General features: G+C 36.6%; 1 protein-coding gene across 2 annotated transcripts in view; it reads left to right on the top strand.

The window, feature by feature from the left end:
* Nucleotides 1-22275, top strand: part of LOC148837471 (transducin-like enhancer protein 4) — an 87919-nt gene that overhangs the window by 47777 nt on the left and 17867 nt on the right. For both annotated transcript variants that reach the window (XM_088911473.1, XM_088911472.1), the window contains exons 9-15: nt 11649-11768; nt 11969-12022; nt 12281-12433; nt 12997-13129; nt 14920-15113; nt 16702-16778; nt 18169-18418. In XM_088911473.1, the coding sequence (XP_088767599.1) occupies nt 11649-11768; nt 11969-12022; nt 12281-12433; nt 12997-13129; nt 14920-15113; nt 16702-16778; nt 18169-18418 (981 nt within the window). The remainder of the gene's footprint in view (nt 1-11648; nt 11769-11968; nt 12023-12280; nt 12434-12996; nt 13130-14919; nt 15114-16701; nt 16779-18168; nt 18419-22275) is intronic.

Raw genomic sequence — 22275 nt, 5'->3', positions numbered from 1 at the left:
ACATTTGAAAGACTTGTCCTTGTTAGAAGCCGATGTTTGTGTTTTTCCTTTTCCCCTTCACATTTTGTTGGTATTTCCACTCTCAGGTGTTCTACCTCCAGGGCTGTAATTGTAAATGAACAGTGGCCCTGTCAGTGGACCACCCTAGTGAAATATTTTAACCCCTTTCTTCTCCTCTCCTGAATGACCTTCCATTCTTCTGTGCAGTAAAGTGTGAATTAAAGAGTCTTCATTGCCATTAAAACTCCAGTATGCTCTCTGTGGCAGTCCCCAAAGATGGCTACTGACAGATGTTTTCAGTTCTGCAGCTGTAAACATCTGTTGTGGGAGTTTTTGGAAGGAGGATTTAATTAAATAATAAATGAAAACCTGCTGTTGAAATTTATAGCATCCTCTTTAGAAATTCATACTGCCTGCATGTCCTCTTTATGTATTCCAGTCTTTGTGAGCATACAGTAATGGGGTGTTACAGATTTTTTTTGCCATTAAACACAGAAGCATCTCTATGCTCAGCTACAGTAGCTCTGGCAGGAGGACAATGATGAATGAAGTTGTTGGGCACAGTGGTCCATGGGAACAGACCAGACAGAGCAGGGCACATTGGGATACATTAAAGGAAAAGATGAATAAATAGCAGTAGAAGATGAACCAAGGTTTCACGAAAAATCAAGCATCAAACATTAAAATCAAGCCTTAGTCATCTTTATGAGATTGCATATGGAGTGTATTTTTCATCCTTTTCATAACCATACTTAGGTTTTTGTCAAAACATCTAAAATATAATCTATATGAATTTAACTTTATGATATTTTCATTAAAGTTTATTTTCAGAGACATGTTAATGTCATTTAATACATTTGTTTTCATTTTATATTCGAAATAAAATATGTAGGATTTATATGTAGGAAAAAAGTTTAGTTAGTTTGAGTGCCTGTTTTTTATGATTCATTTTAAATACCTATTTTAATGCACTGCCTATGATGTACTCTACTCCAGGAAAAATGTTTAAACTATGACAATGGAATAACTATGTACAAATATGTAAAAAGTGTTTTAAAGCTTTTATAGGGTTTTAAAGGATTTTAAATTTGACTTACTTTCTTCTCTTACAGAATAGCAGATTAGGAAGAACGTAACTTATGCTACTGTGCCTCTAGCAATGGAATATATTTGAATACTTCAGTTGATGCTGGTGTCAATCAAGTGACACAACATGTTGCCGGTCCTTTTCCTTGTTAAAAAGAAAATGAATAAACAGTGGATATAGTCATAGTGTAGGGCGTTTCAAGAATTGCATGTTGTAAAGTTTTGGAAAAACCATTTTGTTTTTTCATCCATCAAATCCATCAGATGAATTAACAGAGAAGCTTCTTATTCCTGCAAGGGTCTTGCTACATGAAGTCTTACAGAGCCTTTTAAAACCTTCTGGAACCATAGGATGCAAGAGACTACACCTTGGAGAGGACACTAGTCCATGACAGGGCACGCACACCCTAGACAAGACATCAGTCCATCACAGGGCACAGTAGGTATATCAGCAGCTTAGATAAATTTAGCTTAATCTGAAAATTCATTACTGATTTTTCATAACTGATTTTCTGTCATGATGTAATATACATCAAGTCCAACTACTTTTTTGGTAGTCATTCCTGCTAATTTCTACAGAAAATTTGGTATTTTCAGAGCACTCCATAGAATATAAATGTGATATTCCATGTGATATAAATATACATTCCTGGAACACTATGTTGTTAGTTTCTTATGAGGTTGACAGATATCTTGAAGCATGACCTAAATGTAAAATAATCAAAAGAAATTATTTAAAAAACCTGCTGGTATACTCACCATTGCTGTCCATTTTCTGCTGCAAGGTTCTTGAAATTTAGGTATTTCTAGTATTCTTGGTTGTGTCTTTGTTTTTTTCTTTAAGAAAACTATTTTTTTCATTTTAATATACTTAATGTCCCATGATTCCTAAGAAATAAAGGCATTTTGAAAGCGATGTAGGTAATATAGTCAGATTTGATGGTACAGATGAAATTATATGTACTTATACGTAACAGTGTTGTTAGAAGTCAGGTTCTTATAGTCACACTTTCAAATCCAGTGTGGTTTGCTATGGTTTACAAGAGTATAAACATAGTGACCTCTAACATAATATTTATTATCATTATATCACTACTGCACATTCTGAAATGCTGAGCAATGGCACCCAATCCTCTTTTAATTGCTGCTCATGGCATGTTATTCCTTAACCTTATGCAAGCGTATTGACCGATTCCAGCTTAACATCAACTGACGACTTATTCAGAATGAAAATTGCTGCAGGCTGACAGACAATGTACCGTCACCTTACTGACTATTTTGTAGTCATGTGTTTAGCATTTTCATTTGCTTTATTTCCTCTGCTCTGGCAATGTGTGGAAGCATTTGGATTTGTTTCTTTCCATATCCTGTGCCTTTTCACACACTTTCAAATTGTCGATAGACTTGCATTAACCTCTAGCCACCACACAACAATACCTTGTAAGAAGAACATGAAGTGGTGAATGGTTCACAGGCAGTCGACCCTAAAACTAACACACACACACTCCCTCTGTGCTTGAGTTATCCTGTGAATTTGCTGAAACAATAGCATTTCCTGCTCCAGAGAGTTTACAGTGACAGTATTGACCCACACAGCTATTGGGTTTCACTGCCTTTGTTGACAGTGCTGTCAGTGAAAACAGTCTGAACATGGATTGAGCAGCTGGGTGGATAATTGTGAGGATTTAGCTTTGGTGCCATTAGACCTGCTGTTTGTGCTGCTTGTTTGCTCTTCCTTTTCTCTGGTTGTTGACAAAGGCATTAGATACAAATGGGAACAAACAAAAGGCTGAGATAACAGGAGTGCTTGACAATAACAGTGATTGCAATAGAGGGAGAAAGAGGACTCACAAATAGGTAATTTTAGAAGCGTAACAGGACCCAGGAGCAAGGAAGGTGTTGAAGGGTATGTTTATATACACTTTTTTGCTTCCTTCTAGATTAATTGTCCGATGAATATCTAACTTTACAATAGTTTACAATTACTAGTTCTCATTATTATGCATCTGTTGGAGGATAATTGTTTTTTTCAAGGTTTCTCTTTATTATAAACTAAAACTGTCAGCTCTTACTGTTGTGAACCATTCAAATGCAAAATCCCAGGAAAAAAAGGCTTGGATCATATAGTTAAAATATCTTTGTCGCACTGGGGCAGTTTTTAATTATTTTAAAACTTGCAGCACAGGTTGGGTTTAAAACTGAAAACATTCAGATTCTGCTCTGCTTCCTCTTCTTACCAGCTCAGAACAGGCAGCTTGCTTGTTACAAAATTACAGCTGTTACGTGCTTCTGACACGAGTAAAGAGTTTCATTGCACTGATTTGTAGTGCTGTCAAATGACAGGATTTTGGTTATAGTATACTGTATAAATGTATAAAAGGTATTTCTGTGTGTGTTATATGCATACAATATATATTGATGATGCAGTACAAACATAATAAATGAGTATAGGGACCAATGGCATTTGTTTAGGTTTAATGTGCTTTGCTGAGATAGATGTGAGTGCGAGAACTGGTCTATATGTTGTTATACTATATCTGCCAAGATTGATTTACTTTCCTGTTCAGTTATTGTTTTTCCAACAGAATTAAATCTTCTTCAGAATGACATACAGTGTATTTATACACAGGAAATTGAAATATTTTGTTAACCTTTCAGGGTAAGAGAATTAAAGATTGTATCCATAACAGAACCATGCGTCTTTGAGGTAACACACAGCGATTTAATATAGAATTAAAATAAACTTTTATATAATTTCTTTCATAGCCTTTGAGAGAGATGGCGTGCTGTCCTCAATGGCCTTTGCCTTTCTCTTGTTCTTACTGTCCTGACCCAACTGCTCCCATCACTTTGTGTCTCAATTATCTTGCCACCATCAATGTGGCAAAACTGAACTGGAGGAGGGTATTCAGAGTCCTTTGTGTGATTGATTTGCTCTCAAACACGACTTGTTTCAGACTGTAGATTTCATTCACTTCTGTATGTTTCAAATGAAATGTTATTGACACCATTCTCTGAATAATTAGAATCTTTTAATGAGATGCTGTTTGAAGTGCATTTAGAAGATAATGTTTAAAGAATTTAAAATGATATATGTGCAGTATTTTAACTTGGGAGAATGATAAAAAAAATCATAGCTCTTACATTAGCAAATGTTGAAATAGTAGCTGTTCCTTCAATGTATAGCACACTCTGTAATAGGCACTTCTTCAGTTTTTCATTAATAAATTAATAATCCAGAGAATTCAGCATAATTTAAATACATACTAATTTAATTATTTAAAGCAATTCAATTAAAGCAGAATTTAAATAAAAGTTATAAGCAAATACCATTTAGTAGAAAAGTTAAAATTATAACAAGTCAGTTATACCATTTCTATTGAAGGTAAAGACATGAATCACGAACAGACACAACAGAGGTCAAACCCTTCATCAGCCTCAAACCATTGACAGTTATTGCTTTCTGCTGGCATTGGTGGAGATAGAAGTAAAGCAAGGCTGAGCCTGGTCAGTACAGGGATAGGAGACCTCCAAGGAAATCCAGGTTTCTGCTGCAAATGATGTTGGTATACCAGCTGGAGGCACTCTGTACCAGAACATCCAAACCAACATGGCAGTATGGTGGCTGAGGACACTTTGCTTCCATGTAGGAATACCATCCTGTGGATGAGATGACCTGAGGTGCCGACTGCATGGTCATTCCTGGCTCATTTCCACTCCATGCTTGTACAATCTGGCCCTCCTCAAGTTCCCCCTTAATTCAATTGGTAAAGCAATTTCTCACACGCTCTCCTGATCCGGTGTGTAGTGGGACTGCTGGCATGTAATGGGTGGGTGCTGCACTTCAGTGTTCAATGAAGTGGGTCCCCTTCTGTGTGTAAAGCACTTGGGGATCCTTTGTGATGAAAAGTGCTATAAACATGTATGACATTGTTTTTATTACTCAGACATATTCAAGGCTACATACACACTTATTGTAGCACTTTAAATAGATGGATTTATTCTGTTTTGTTAAAAGTGATTAATGGTTTGTAGTAATAGTGTTTTTTTAAAAGGTGGTTGCCACCTGCTTAGCATAAGAGATCATACAGAGCTACTGGTAATGTAATAATGCGCACTTATCCAATGCAATGTATTGATTTGATTGAATTGCCATTGTGAGTAAGTGGCTTGTGTTAGAGAGAGAAGGGAGCTGAGCAACAGCACAAAGAAGGCAAATGCATGAGAATTGAGCAATTCTTCCCAGATTGTTGTTTATACTGCTGAAGGAATATATCAGCTTTGTCAGAAGATTTAAGTGCTTTTTTTTACTCAGGCACACACAATGCTAAATTTTGTTCACTTTCTAATCTTCAGTTCTACAATTGTGGTCATTTATTCTACAGAATGTATGGCATACCATACTTGTTTTTCAGTAAGAATGTGCTAAAAACAAGAACTTTAGAATCATAGATTTACATAATTTCTGTTCCTTACAAGAACGTAAGGGTATGCTGTGCCCAGTGAGTAAGGACAGCATGAGGAACAATCAAAACACCACATTTCTCTTAAGGCATTGTTTCATCCACATTATTCAAAAACCGAAGAGAAAAAACTATCTTTCATCTCAAGGTTGGGATTGCTCAGTTGTACAAATAGGGGGCAGTAACTCATCAGAATATCACTTTTATTTTGCTCTGTGTTCTTGGGGTACCTAGTAATGGAGAATATTTTGAAAACCTGACATTTTAGAATGCTTGACTTTTCGTGATGCTTGAATGGCATCACAGTTGCATGGCATTCGCTTAAACAGCTATTGCCTGCTGTTTTTAATAATAGACCGCCTAACAAAGAGAACTGTGTGTCATTGGGAAGAACATAAAGCTTCCTATAAAATCAAATGGATATTAATCTTTTACAACTTTGTGATTGAATTTATTTTTGATTTGCAAAGTCACCTTGTACTGCCAAATTTTCAGAGATCTGTTAATAGTGAAACATCTGTGTAGTATAACAAATATAAATCCTCTAGTGCAGTGGACTACCAACGTTGACTTAGGGCCTTCTTTCATTTATTGGACCATTCATATACACGTTAAAACAACTACCTTAAGTGTTAGATGTGAATGGTGACCAAAGGGCCATTAATTAGGCCATTAATTAAGGAGGACACTGTTGTATGCCTTGAGTATGTTAATACAGGTTCTGCTGTTGAATGATAATAATGTTAAGTTCTTTCAATAGGGGTTTAAAGCACCTAATATGTCTTAAATTAGTAAGATAATATTATAAATAACTCCTTTATAATACTGGCAGCTCTGTAATAAATGAGACAAAAATGTGAGGTTATGGCCAGAAAACATAAACACTCTAAAATTCAAGAAATATAATTGGTAGCTTTATATTTAGTGCAGCCTGCAAAGAGTTTCTAACATTGAAGTCCTTTGCCATGCAGTACTATATTGATGGATTTGTTGTATGTATTTTAGTTGACTGTATAAAAAAATTGAAATAGCATTTTGGGATATTGAAGGACAAGCAGACTGTCTTGTTGAGGGTTACTGTACTTCTATACAATAACTGGTGTGATTTAATTTAGAACTAAACTTCCTAACTGTCTCTAGAGCACAGCACAACCACCTCAAAAACAAAATTCCACTGTAAAGGAACTCAAGCTTCTCATTACAGTTGTATCTGTGAGGAAATTTGTCAAGTTATAGCCTAAGGTCGTTCCATGTGAAATCAATCAGTTTTACTTCACCTCCATTTGTTTGGATAAACATTTCCATGCATGTTTGCCTGTGGGGGAAATGGTTACAGTGTAAATTTTAGGTCTGGGTGAGATCCCATTCATGAGATACAGCTTATCAAAGGTGACCCATTTTTGACACCCACATCCCCTCCATCACAGAACACTCACTTTATGAATTAACTTAGAAAGATGGTTGTAGTGTTATCTGAAAGCTTGCAGATAGGCCTAAAGTATATATATCTCAGCAGATAATAAAAAAGGAATTTTATAACCTATTTAGCTCAAACTCTGTTTCCTTTGATTTTTGACAATTTCTGTGTATTGCAGCTCACATTTCCTTCACCAGAAAATTCCAATAATCCCAATTCATGACTTAGGAATTCAATTCAATCTATACCTTAGTGTTTGTGAACAACAGTGGATAAGGTAGATGTAAGCATGGCGCTGAAGCTAGCCACTTGATGCTGAATGTAGTCGATACCACACTTATACAACAATGGTCCATGGCTATTAAGAATAAATCAGATTCGGGCCCTTCTCTGGGGGTACGCAGGCTGAGCGAAACCCAGTAATTGCTTTCAATCGCTGTCTGCAAGAAAGAGGCAGGTCGCAGATAGCACAAGAAAAATGTTCCCATGGTGTTTGCGACCTACATTTTGAGGGAAAAAATGGCGCCTACGTGATAGGAGCTCGATGTGTGGACCGTTTTGTTCTGTGTGGCATTATTATCTAAGGAGCCATTTCCCTTGGGATCAGCTGTCTCCCAGAGCTAACCATTTTGCAGCCTGTAGCTACTGAAGTATTACCACAGCTGCTGCTGCAGCAGTTTGATTTCTGGAAGTCTAGCACGCTTTCTGATTGGAGGACTTTGCCACTACTCTTGAATTACAGTGACTGCATTTTAACCATGGCAGGAAAAGCACTATTAAACACCTAGAAATAAAGGTTTCTGATTGAATCTCAAAAGCCTTTCCAGATCCCTGAGCCAAAGTTTAGTTTTTTTTAAATACTTAGTCTTTCTGTCCTTTACAGTGATATAAGAATGCCTGTGGCAGATGGGGCCTGTACCTTCACCAGAATATGTATTAATTTTGGATGTGATATAACCTAATTGAAGATGTTAAATGCACTTCATAAAGTTATGCTTACAGTTTCATTACATATATATGTTACATCAGATTGGGTTAAACTGGATTTAGTGCAGAGTTATGGTTTTTAGTGAAGCAGGAGCATTAATGACTCATTAGCTCATTTTTTGAGTGTCCACTGCCTTTGGTGTAGCCCAGACTTATTGCAGTAATTCACAAGAATACAGGCAAAGATTTTATTTAAGCCACCAAAATATTTATATAAAACAGTTTTGTCATATTTAAACTGGAAATACTTTGTGAACTGCCCTTTATAATGAAAAGCAGGAGTGGGACAATTAACACAAACCTTTTTGTATTTAAAACAATTTTATATTCTTAGCTTGTTTTAAAAAAATTCTAATTCCAGATGGATAGTAGCCAGTCCTAATAATCTAAGCTCCAGACTGAAAATTAGGGCTGGTGTTTTCCAGAGATTTCCAAAGTTTTCTTTCCTCAAATGACCTACACTTTATGAAATTCCTGTATATATTATTTTACAAAAAAACTGTTAAATTCTTGGAATTTTAATATCAAGTCTTTGTAACTACTCCTTTCCTTACTCTTCTTGCATCTAGGGATCCTAACTACAATATTTCAGCCCATAGGACAGGAGTGATATTCCTTCAAATGAACCTCCTACCTAGGATTTGTGGTTAGAATTTACTATAGTTTCTCAGCACTGAGTTCTTTGTGATAGATGACATTTATTTATACAAAAGCTATAGGCATTTTTGCAAATGCAGCTCAAATGATTTATTATTCATGAGTTATAAATTTCTTAAAATTGAGGTTGCTGCTGTCGATACCTTATGCATACATATGTGTTGGTGCACTGAGCTTGCAGGTTAAAGCAGGCTTTTGCTTTTCTAATTGAAGCAAAAGTACTTCTGGTTTGTCCAAAGAAGATTGTATTTAACCCTGATATACCTGTACAGTTACCTTATGGCAGAAAATATCAGACAACTGTATGGTGTATGGTGCAAGTTTTTGTACAAATGATACTTTGTGATGCTTTAAAGTGGATGGCTTCTTAATATTAAAGAATTTCTTCTAAATGTTTGAGTGCTTCTGTATATTGGAATATTGCATATTTTAATGTTGTAATTTGTCTGCATATTTTCATGCCCACGTCATCTGCTATTCATATTGTATGATATTTTTATGAGCCGTAAAGCCATTAACCTTTTTCATTGCTGAAAAATACTACTTATAACTGAAGACTGTTTGCAACTTGGGTTCTCTTTTGTCATGACTTCCTCAAGGTTGTCTTTCATCTTAACATTTAGTATTATTTCTATTCCCAGTCCAATTTCTAGGCCTTTCAGTGACATGGTCAAGAGGCCTATCATTACTGGATCCTTTATGTAGAACCTAGTTCTTCACTTATCTTAAAAAAGCTGTAAACAGGGAAGGAAATATGGGTAGTATATGCAGTATTATATTCTTTGTTTCTGGCAGAGCTCCAGAAAACCAGTAGTCAAGCAGCACCTGAGTCTGTCATTATGTAATTAAATTAATTTAGATTCATGTTAATGAAAGACTTACATGAGGGTTTAATTTATGGGCTTATTACTTTGTTGAAGGTTAATGGGTACATATATTGTGAGTGATTTGAATGTCCTGATTTTTGGTTTTGCTTGGCAGCATTTCAGCTGTTACTAAAAAAAATGCTTGCAGTATTTTCCCGTGCATTTCTTTCTAAGGAACTGTCATTTTTCATCCCTTGCTGTTTTCCTTTTGCATTTTATTCCCCTCATCCACCTTTCTCTGTAAATCCCCTTATGTTAACTATCAACTTAACAGGAGAGACTTCATTCCTGTGTTTTTACAGCATATTACGGGATATGGCAATCCCTTTCATAAAGATTTCTCGGTTAGATCCTGGTCAGTTTGGCTTAGCCAAAATACCTTGCAAACTGTGTATAGTGCCTATATTACATGAAAGAGCTATAAAAACCCGCTAGATTTAAATATCTTTTTTTTAAAATAATAAGCTATTATTTTACTATGATATACATCTTAATAACGTAATATTAGTATTTTTAATTTGTATTTGATATGTACATTACTAACCAGTGCTAAATCTGTTTTTATACTTACCATAGCTAGCTTGGACTTTTGCTTAATAAATACTAACAAGTACAAATATAATCATTTTTATTAAAGTAAATTAAATAAAACCATCACTCACACTCAGCAATTTACTTCAGAACCTCCTGAGTATGGAAGTGCTGAATTAGCATATTAATCTAATATACCCCAAATCATTGCTTCACCATGTGTTGAGATATGATGCAAAAATGTTTTATTTTATGGATGAAAAGCACATATTGCGAAAAGCAGATTATTCTGAATCTGCCTCAAAGAGACACATGTGATGCTTGTTAACTACATGAAATATGGTTAAATTTCAAATATACTTCAACTTTGACAATTCCTTGCTTGCAGAAAACACATCAAATGCATTTCTATTATATTTCCTGGGTGAAAAATATTTGCACCAGAGTGAAAAAGGGGTTGGTCACTCACAGGGAATGTAACCCTGATTGTTATCCTTCAAGGCAAACTTGCTGTTCAATTGCCAATAGGTCTGGATGTCTAGCAAGGTAGCATTCAGTAGCTTTGTGCAACCTTGGAACTGTACCAGAGAGCATTTATGTTCCTAAATGTACATGGAGTATGTGTACACTTGGCCATTAAAACAAAACCTAAATAATTAAAAGAACTATTGTGTTGTCATTAATCATAACCTGCTTCCTAGCTGTGTTTTCCTGTAAGGATTTCAAAGCATTTTTCGATTCATAGAGATACTCTGATGGCCCCCTACCTGAAATGCTGCTCGGCTGGAGGCAGTGTCTGTTGGCACATGGCCCAATTAAACACTGTCAGCTTCCACAGTAATTAACTTCTTTATCTGGCTCACAGGAAAGTGAGGAGTGTAGCTTTATTAGGGAACTAAATCACAGCATCGCTGGGTGCTGAGGCCAAGCCACTCACTGTCACTTGAACTCATCAGAGAAGACTGCATGGGGTCAACCAGACCGAAGTGTCTACAACCAAAGGCCTGTGCTCAAGAAATCTTCCTTTTGTCTGCTTTGCCACAGATTCTTACAATTTGTCCTTGTAGAAGAATCATATTTTTTTGTTTTCCACTTGTTTTGTGCTTATAAGATTGTCAGCTAGTTATGTGAGGATGAAAAAACACTGTAAACAGTAACATACAGTACATGAAAATCAAGTGTTTACAATAAAGCCATTTTTTTAAAGGAGCAATACATTTAAAAAGATTTAGAATTATAATAAAAAGAAAACATAGTTGTCTGAAGAGATTGTAACTATCTTGGTATTGTTCCATGTAATGGCAGCAATCCACTTCTTCTATTTTTACTTTTTTTGTACTTCTTTTTTTTTTCTATGAAAATACTCTTACCATTACGACCTGCATGATCAATTGTTAATGAGGAGTGACATTTCAGCCTCATGTTCTTATATTAGTTGTACTCAAATTATTCTTCCATGTCTGAATTCCGAAAGTTCAAAATGTACTTGTTGGATTTTCCATGTTTTTTGTCAGATGATCTCCACTGCACTCTGAAATTATTAAACCAACAAGAATTGAGGGTTTTGTTCACCATTGTACAGTAGGTATGTCATGGTGTGTATGTGGGTAAAAGTTAAATTACAGTTATTTTCATTTTCAGAGCTCTTCAGTGTCACCTTCAGCCAGTTTCAGAGCCACAGAGAAACACAGGAACTCGACAGATTACTCCTCGGATAGCAAGAAACAGAAAACAGATGACAAAGACTTGGCAACCCGATATGTGAGTGTCACGGTAGATGAATTTTGATTTCTGAAGGGAGAATGGAAACCAGACAGGAGTCTTAGATCAGTATGTCATGTTTTCACTTCCTTGTTTGGAATGTGTAGCAAAATGACATGAGGGAGGGAAAAAGACATTATATATATGGTCTGAGGATTGCTGGACTGAATGTTGTTTTTTTTTCCTCTTCTTGACTTTAGGACAGTGATGGAGAAAAGAGTGATGACAATTTGGTTGTTGATGTTTCCAATGAGGTATGCTAATAATTATTACTTTTAAGACCCAATCCTTTTTTAAAGTACAGAGCAGAAAAAAGGTCAAACTACTGTTTGTACATTGCATTGTAATCTGTGAAAATCTGTGAGGCTTTGAGAATGAACACAGCATTAAATGGTGAATATCTAAGGAAATCCTCTATAGAAATTAGAAATGCAGCAGGAAGAGTATTTTTTTAAGAGCACAGAAAATGGTGTTTCCCTTCTGTGCAATATGCCCTTTCTTGTTTGATTCAGGATCCTGCTTCTCCAAGAGGAAGCCCAGCACATTCGCCTAGAGAGAACGGACTGGATAAGACCCGGCTGATCAAGAAAGATGCGCCCATCAGCCCAGCCTCTATTGCTTCATCCAGTAGTACACCCTCTTCAAAATCCAAAGAGCTAAATCTTGTAAGTTCAGCAACATTAGACTTAGTATTATGTGGTACACCCTTATGACTTATTCCAGCTTATTTGTTACATATCTGCTGTCTTTAAATGCTCTCTGTTAAGTCACTTTTTTCAGAGGTACTTTAAATTCATTGTTTTTTTACATTGCTGTTTTTTTAAAGTAATGTACTGCTATTGTATAGCTTTTGACTCATCAAGAAGTATTGTGAAGTGGATACCATTATTTCTAGATAAGATCATAATACACTCATTTATATCCAGAAAATCTTAAAGGATGTCCTGTTAGGAAACCGATTTAAGAACAAGAGGTGATTAAGTACAAATCAAAGTGCTGGCTGGGGGGAGGCATCATTATAGCTGTAGTTAATGGCGTGAGAAGAGCTTATAACAGAAATAAATTAATAGAAATGTACACTTTACCTATACACAAAATGCAAAAAACACATCAGTGATCACTGTGCTATTAATGTGAGTTTGGATTAACATAGAAAAATTCCACTTAATCAAATGTCCAAATCAAGGCTGTTATATTGGGATTTTATTTGGTTGTTTTGCCTTTTTAGAATGAGAAATCTACCACTCCAGTATCGAAGTCAAGCACACCAACTCCACGCTCAGATGCTCCAACTCCAGGCAGCAATTCCACCCCAGGATTGAGGGCTGTACCTGGCAAGCCACCAGGAGTTGACCCATTAGGTAAAAAAAGCAGCTCAGTGTTTGTTAAGCTGCAGAGGGTTACAAAGCTACTGGCAGCGTTCTCCCACTGTCAGGGGTGTTACGCGTACCAGCTTTCCTGGCAAACCTGTCTAGCATTACAGAAAGCTCAGCTTGCTAAAGTTGTACTTAGATGAATTCAGTGCTATTTAATTAAAACAAGAAAGCGTCGGGTATTGTATGGCTGCTCTCTTGCTTTGCAAGCTTGAATAATGGAGCAGCTTAGCTGTGCAAATTAACTGCCTGTTGGCAGTAGAGAATGTCTGCCGCATTTCCACAAGGCATTAGAAAACTGTCATCTGAAGTAGAAAGCCTCTTCTCGATAAATAGTTTTGAAGGCAGTAGTTGTGATGAACAAAATTCCTCAATTTTCTTGAATTTAACCGTCCATACTTTCTCACTATTTGCACATAGTCAAGCTTTAAGATGATCAAAAGAGTTGTCTCTTTCCCAAGTAGCTGTTGGTCTGTATCCCCCAATGATCAATCCTGTGATCATAAATTTTATGTGCCAATGATGGCAGATTTCCCATCCAGGATGGTAGAATAGTTAATTTCAGTTGTGTCCCAGATCATTACTTCAACTCCTGTAATGATTTTGAGAATCTTCCTTACTGCTTTAATGTACACAAAAGAAGATCAGTATTGCCTTCCACTACACACAAGACTAATGCCTGTGTACTGTTTACCTCCACTTCATGTAAAAATGAACCATTCTTTGATTAGTCTGTCTTTGATTAGAAAACTTTGTAGTTTGCATCTTAAAATGTATGTAAATTACATGGCCTTTCAACCTTTCTTTAATACAGGCTAATAAATTCCAACAAAGCATTGATTCAGCTGTAATTCATCTGGGACCAAGTATCATAAGAGCAGGAGACTTAAATTTTTAAGGATCTTCATCTTAGCTTTCTAAAATTGTTCTGGGTTTCTTTTAACATTCTAGCGCTTCATTCACTTTTGATTAACTGACATTTTGACTGACCTAATGTAAAAAAGAAGGAATGTTTTATGTAAAAAAAGAATATACAAGATGATAAGATCAGACTTAACATGCAGTTAGTTATTACTATGATTTGAAGGAAATACATATTTTAAAACTTGGCTGCAGAAAATTATTAAAAAAATAAGAAGCTTAAAACATATTGCAGGACTAAAATGAAATAGAACATCAGTTCACTTACCTTACATTTCTGAAGTTTAAATTCATTATGAAGGAAGAGAAATCTTTTGGTCTTTTTTCTTATTACATAACCTTTCTTGTATCCTAGCAATATATTTCTGTGTTCAGAACCTTATTCTAGAAAGCAGCATGGAGTTATATTTGGCAAAAGAAGAGTTCATAAGTTAGACATTCAAGAGCTTAAGGTCTCGAGAAGGTTCAGGTGTTTTGTAGACAGTTTTTTTTAACTCAGAAGTTAAGTTTTGTCTTGACTTTTGCAACATCAGCCTGTTCTGCATACCTGTGAAACTAATGTGGAAAAGGTTGGGCTTTGAAAGATGAGGGCTATTTCTGTATTATCCAGGAGAATCGTTTATCTGTTCTTTTTTTAGGAAACACTTCTGCCCTGACCACACTGTAGCTACAGTTTCCAGTGATGTGGCAACTTCTAAAATCATAAATCTCTACCCTAGGAAAGCATTTAGGAGAGCACAAGGAAACTGACAGTCCATTGCTTAATGTATGTGCTAAAACATCAGAAACACAGTGAACTGTGCTGTTTGGGTGTGTGTGGAGGGGGGGAGTAAATGTTCTAGTTCTTATTTTTCCAGCTCCTGGTCTCAGGGCTCCCATGGCAGTGCCCTGCCCTTACCCTGCTCCCTTTGGCATTGTGCCCCATGCTGGCATGAACGGGGAGCTGACCAGCCCAGGGACTGCCTATGCTGGCCTACACAACATTTCTCCTCAGATGAGCGCAGCTGCAGCTGCTGCAGCTGCAGCAGCCGCCTATGGCCGGTCACAGGTGGTAAGTGTCCAGGAACCCAGATATATGGGAGCTGGAGGAAAGCTGACAAATCGAGTTGAAAAATGTGGGAGAATTAGATCGCGTTGCTCATTTTGGCCATATGTATAATGCATGTTACTCTTTTTTTCATTTTTCAGTAATAGATAATAGAGGATTTCATTCATACTAAAATGGGTTTCTTGGAGTACAGCTTGGTGGTGCAGTGGTTAGCATTGCTGCCTCACAGCTCTAGGGCCCTAGGCTCAAATCCTTGAGTGCTATCTGTGTGGAGTTTGTATGTTCTCCACAGGTTTTTGCCAGATACTCCGCTTTCTTACCACAGTTCTAAGGCGTACTAAGTACTGGTAGGTTAATTGACATCTGGGAAAACTGGCCCAGTGATGGACTGGTGTCCCCTACAAGATTTATCCTGCCTTGTGCCCTATGCTTGCTGGGATAGGCTTTGGCTCCCCCATGACCCTGAATTGGTTAGAAAAAGTTAGAAAATGGAGAGGTATTCATTAACCGTACAGAAAACATACTGGTTGTTTTGTGTGTTTCTAATGGCTGTAGTGCTTTAAATCCAAGTAGAATGCAAAACACAGTCGCATTCTTTAATTAGAAATGAACTGTATCTGTATCTACAACTGATTGGTACAGGCTTTTTTGTGCTGCTACCAGGGATAGACATCACTGGTTTTGGAGGGCCAAAAGCTTCAGGTTTTCTTTTCAAAGCAGCAGCACCTGAAGAGCTGGGAGAAGTTGTTACCTGGGTCCCTTTAAACTGAACAGTGTTAAGCTTAACAATCCTTTTTAGGCTGTTAAAAGCTGAGTTGGAATGAAAACCTGCAGACACAGCAGCCTCCAGGGCCTGGACTGCCCATCCCTGTGCTTACAACTGATGAATATTTCTCTTGATACTTCAGTTTTTATAAGCAACATTAATCCTTTAGATAGCAAAGAAACACTGAACAACAAATAATCTGAAAATAATAAGCAGCAATTATCTTTCTGTATATTCCCTAATACTTGTAGAAAATACATATATTTAAAGATTTCACCATGACCACATTTGTAGTTTTATATCCAGAACAAACAACCAAAGTTAAAATAATTTGGGATAAGTCATATAATGTGAAATTGGCTTTGTGTGCTCTTTTGTTCACCAATTTACTCTACACTTATAAACAACAGTGTGGACATACATTACATAATAAATAATAAATGCAAGATGTCACCAGTAATCAATATAGCCACTATTAACAGATCTCTTTACATGTTGAGTGTAATCTCCATTCCTGTCAAAAGTAACCTGCCTTATTTCTCTGTCATAAACTAATATGATGGCAGTTTCCAACTCAAACATTTGTTTCAGAAATGATTGTGCCAAAATGTAACAATCCATTAGCATTTGTTCGATATAAAACAGTTCTTTTTCTAATTTGTTTTTTCTGTTATTTATTAATGCTGCTTTTATCTTCATTAAATTATATGTAAAATACAAAGGAATGTGAAGTTTCGATCATGTGAGTGCACTTTTTCCAGTGTGCTTTAACTTAAGATAGTATTTTTGAAACCAGAAATTGGACATTGGTTCTACTCACTGCAGGTCGGCTTTGATCCACATCATCACATGCGTGTTCCTGGGATCCCTCCAAATTTGTCAGGAATCCCTGGAGGAAAGCCGTAAGTATCTTGTTTTATAGTTTATTCATTTTGAAAATCTAAGTGTCAGTGAAGGGTTTCCATGTGTGAATAGAGACTGATGTAGACGGCTATGGTACTGAGCAAAATTGATTTACTGCACATTCTCTTCAGCTATGTAGTAGGATATATATATAAAAGCCTTTCTCAACATTTTTAATTTGGATTATCTCAAGTCAATCTTTGTGTAAGACTTATGCTACAGTGCAGAAAGTTGTAAGGCCCTCTGCTATGACTCTCATGTTCTAAGATGTTTCTTTACAGCAATTGACATACATTCCAAAAGAATTTCCTTTTCCATTTTGCTAAGGGAAACTTTAAACAGTGTTAAAAATCTTGGAAGGATCAGTAAAATACTAGTCTACAACAAACTGAATATTGTACTATAATTTGTGGCTGATCTGTAATGTGAATAAAAGCCTGCTTAGAAGTGAATTGATGTAACCAAAATCATTGCACTGGTTTCATAAAACTGTAGTCTTGGCTTGAGCCTGGTCCAGTGAGAATAATCACAACAGTGACTGACAAGCTGATGGAGAAACACATGCTTTATGTGATAAGTTCAAGTGCTGTCAGCTCGTATTCCATGTCCAGAATATGCAAAGGCATTCTTTTCTTTACTAAAGCCAGAAGCCATTAAATGTTGAGCATTTGAGGCACACCAGAATTGTTTTTCACTCTGTTACCACCAGCGCTCAGTGCACGCTGGCAGGAGTTAAGAAGCATTTACTGGATCTTTAATTCTTTTAGTCTGCATTTGGGAATAATAAAAATACTTGCCTTAGGAAGTGAAAAATCACAGATCTCCAAAAATGAAATACCTATATAAAGTACATTCAGTGTATCTGTCTGCAATTGAGTTTTTACTGTCGTCCTTTTTGAATTCTAATAAATTCAGATTCCAGGGGCAAGTGTATCTACTGTAGTAAACTGTGTAATTGTTTGTAAAAAAACTATTGTGAAGTGTTAACGCGTTGTCAACTTGTTACATTTTTGTATTTCATCGTTCTTTGTCTTTGATAGTTAAAGCAAGGTGGTGAATACAATTACATGTTTACCAATTGAATTTAGTTTAAAAATCTCATACATCCATTTATTATTATATCTTTAAATTATTTCTCCATATGTGGTCACTTCTGAATACTATCTGTGTATTTTTGGATTCAATAGTCCTTGATATTTCTCCATTAGATATAGTATATTTTAACACATTATTCTTCAGAAAGGATCTGCCAGTATTTGTGAACTGATTCATTTTGAAGTTGGAGAATGACGGGATCCTTCCGATGAAATGAACGGAAAGTTGCTTTTGCTGCAGGTTTGCCTTTGCATTTTGCCTTGTGATTTAATCTCCACTCTCCACTACCCACAGAGCTTATTCATTTCATGTGAGTGCCGATGGCCAGATGCAGCCCGTCCCCTTCCCTCCCGACGCTCTGATTGGCCCAGGGATCCCGCGGCATGCCCGACAGATCAACACCCTGAGTCACGGAGAGGTGGTGTGCGCCGTTACCATCAGCAACCCCACCAGACACGTGTACACCGGCGGCAAGGGCTGTGTGAAGGTCTGGGACATCAGTCACCCTGGCAACAAGAGCCCAGTGTCTCAGCTGGACTGCCTGGTGAGTACTTGCTGAGTGCTACAGTGACGTGGCGAGATGCCAGCTCAAATTAGACCAGGCCCTTCCTCTTTTGTCATGCACGCTGTCTCACTTGCTTCAAAAGCCCTGCCTATGTTGTGAAAGGAATATGCAGCAGGCAGGTCACAGGCAGTCAGCTGATGCAAGATGAAAAGCGGAAAGCCAGAGCCACAAAGCACAGTGGAGGCTAACAGATGTGAACAGTGGTTGAGAGGGAGCAGAACCTGAAAGCACAGGGATGAAGCGGCAGAAAGTGGGATGATTTCTCCATTTTCAGCAGTGTAAAAGCAAAGAATGGTTCAAGAAGTGCTTTTTAACAAGAAATGCAGAATGCGTTGTGTACGTTAATTTTTCATACCAGTGTATCATCATAACATTAAGAACAGATTATTGCTTTAGCATAAATGATTGGGATGAAAATGTGTTAATTTTAGAGCAATTCAGTAAATTTTGTGGATTTGCCTAGTTAATAGAACATAATTAAGACTTCTTGCAAAATAGAACGTGTTTGAAATTTAAGGAGCCTCAGATATTGTAAATTTGTAACAGTTGTAAGATCTAGTTAGAGTAGAGGATGTTTTGTGATGATTTTAAGAATATAACTGTACAATACATTTCTGTATATACATACTTGAACATCATTTTGCTGACTTATTTGAATGTAACTATTTTTTATACAAGAATTATTTTAATAAGAGTTCTTAAAAATACATCTTTATCCCTTGGTGTTTTAACAGACAGATCTGCAGTTTGTGCAAGGATTGCAGTCATTTTGGATTTTCTTTTTCTAAAAAAAAATATGAAGTGTTATAAAGTAAATAATTCATATTTGTTAAAAGAATGTGTTGTCTTACATCAAGAATTGTAGTACTGAAACTGGAGCCATGGAATGGTCTGTTTTAATACATTAGTCGTGACAAACAAATGACAATGGTTTGAATCAAAGCTCAGTTTCAGAATTAGTGGCTCGAAGGCTTCGGCAGTTTCCCAAGAGAAAGCAGTAACCAATTGTTTTCTTGTTCTGCAACCCTAATGGACAACACCGATACATTTCAAGCTTTGTAACCATATTGCTTCATTCCTTTGCAATGAAAGAGTAACATCTCAGCTGGTGTTTAGTAACTATCTTTATTACAACCGCTGAACTGGCACGTGAAGGTAGCTAAATCTAGAACACAGGATTATCAAGGCAGACGCTGGCATAATGGTGGTCCACACAAGCTAGCTGGAAAGCTGCAGCTAATGAGGAGGATAAAATCAGCATGCTCCCACCCAAAACTCCCACTCATGGCTCCAACCTTTTAATCCTAAACTTTAATTTAGTTGTAATTTGATTGAATTTAATTTAGGCACTCTTTAGAACAAAACCGCACCCCAAAAAGAATAAGGTGTGGCCAACCTTAACTTCATGGGGAGCAAAAGTCTGAATTCTCTGGTAGGCTGTTAGGAGAACCCAGAACAAAAACAAACTGTGAATTACATAGCTAGACACCATTTAAATTTCAGACAGTGTCTTTCCTTGTGCCCATAATACATAGGTGTGGTTACACTTAACTGCTATATATTCCGAAGGTCTCTTTTGTAAAAAAATAACATGCAGTCCTGTGGTATTTCTTACACATGGTACATTACATATCTGCATTTATCACACACTGTCTTAAAGTATGTTTAGGACATAGAGGATGTGTTTATGCAGGTTTCTTGTTACATGTTTACATGTTTATTTCCATAAGAATAAGATGCCACGTCCTGTCTCACTTAATATTAATTTAGAATCAGAAGTAACTCTGAAGGTTCTAACTCCTATTTGAAACATACAGAAGTGTTAGTTTACCCTACCAACTGTTTGTACATAAAATTACTAGGTAATCAATGAGTTTAGTTGTTAAATACAACAGTATATGGTGTTTTTTAGTATTTTGGTTAAATATGATTTGATATCCTTGCATAGGACTGTGCGTTTTGATCTCACCTTTTAGCACTGTCAATTTTAAATCTGTTAACTGCATTTCAGCTGAAAATCATCCAATTAAAAGTCATATCATTTAAAGGAAAAGGCTTTCTTCTTGATTGCTGTGTTAGGATAAGCCAAGCTAATAGTTAATGTCATGGTAAAGTTACTGTAGCGTAATGTTTTTGGCTGGGTCAACTATGAATTAGAAAGGCTAATAGACTTTTTATAGGGATGTGATTATGTTTCAGCTACCTATTATAAACCCTGAATCTGACTGATTATTAAATGCATTTAAAAAAAGTATTAGATTCTTAACACTACTATTTGTACAATAAGGGCCATGTGTAATTTTGTGTAATAATATAAATAACTAATTGACTTTATATAGCTCTTTTCATCCCAAAGAATCACAGATTATTTAACTCTGTGGTTAATTTTGTGTCGGAGCTCGGCTCCAGGCCTCTCAGTTTGAGAGTTTTGAGGATTCAGGACAGCACCACTACAGAACTTGGTCTTGTGACATGAAAGAAATTACAATGTTTACAATTTTCAAATAATTATAAAGACAGTCACTGTTTTCTCTCTTTGACTTGACCATTACATTTCTGCAAAAAATATATATTTGTACATTGCACAGTGTGTATGAATACCTCAATAAAAGGCTTAAAATGAACACAACAGAACAGGACATGGAGCCTCATGTTTTACTGCACACCCTGCCTGCATAGATTGTCAGGAATTAAATGGGAATTCATATGGGACGGATTTTGCATTCCAGTAGTGCACACTCAAACATTCAACACTACATCTCAGAAATGAGAAAAGTACAGTGTGTTGCTAACATCTGGCTAATACTACATGAGACTACTCATTTGAATGTAAAAAAAAACTGCCTTGATTGTGTCACACCTGCTCATGCCTTTTTTTAAACCAAAAATGTGTTTATATCATGGTTTTATGAACAAGAAGGAATAGAATTTTATCCCTGATATATTTTTGCCAACATGATTACCCATGGGCTGTATATAGTATAGGCTAGTGGGAAGTCACGCAGTCAGGTTCTGAAATCCTACAGACTTGACAGAGAAATGTTTTAAAAAATAAGAGCAGGTCTTCTAGCAAATGATTATATGTAAAATGACTAATTTAAAAAAGTTTTTTTTAAGGTTAACCTAGTTAATGTTATCGACAGTAATGGCTTGAAAATGTACTTAAAATGAGTAACACTGTTATTAAGAATTCTGTACATCAGTTACCATTGCCAGTATTTCTGATGCCCCTCATATATCTGCTCTCTACCATTCCCATTGAAGACTGAGACTTCCTCAGGATTTCCAAATTAAGCACTGCTTTACATGTAGAGGAGAACCCATTTAACTTTCCCAGTAAAGAGCAGCACCATTTCAGTGATGCACAGCAGCCTCCTTCTGGGACACGTCAGATAAAGGAAGATACAGGAAACTGCGTCTCAAGTTGAATTAAAGGGGAGTTTTAGGTAGACCAGACTGTGCAAGGCTTGAATGGAATATAGCCAGGACACCAGGGTTAACATCCCCTATTGTTTTGTATTTGAGTACCACAAGATCTTTAATGACCAAGTAGACAGAACCTTGTTGAAATTGTCTGGTCCAAAGCGAAGACCGCCACCTACTGTTGCACCAATGCTACCTGCAGCAGCATGGTTCTTACTGTTATTCAGCACTTCTGATGGCGTGTTTTCAGGTCTCCAGTAAAATTAAAACTCTCAGCATGGTGTGAATTACCAACTTGAGCCAGGGTCTAGGTTCAGCGTTGTTTTTGGCATGGTGTTGCAGCCTAGTGGCAGATGTCTTGGCAGTAAGTCAATATGGTGTCCTGGGGTCAGCTCTGCTAGCCCATCCATCCC

This window comes from Atractosteus spatula, chromosome 3 (assembly GCF_055471065.1).
Source record: "Atractosteus spatula isolate fAtrSpa1 chromosome 3, fAtrSpa1.hap1, whole genome shotgun sequence".
Taxonomy (NCBI): Eukaryota; Metazoa; Chordata; class Actinopteri; order Semionotiformes; family Lepisosteidae; genus Atractosteus; species Atractosteus spatula.
The sequence above is the reverse complement of the archived record's forward strand: the minus strand, read 5'-3'. Positions and strand labels throughout refer to the sequence as shown.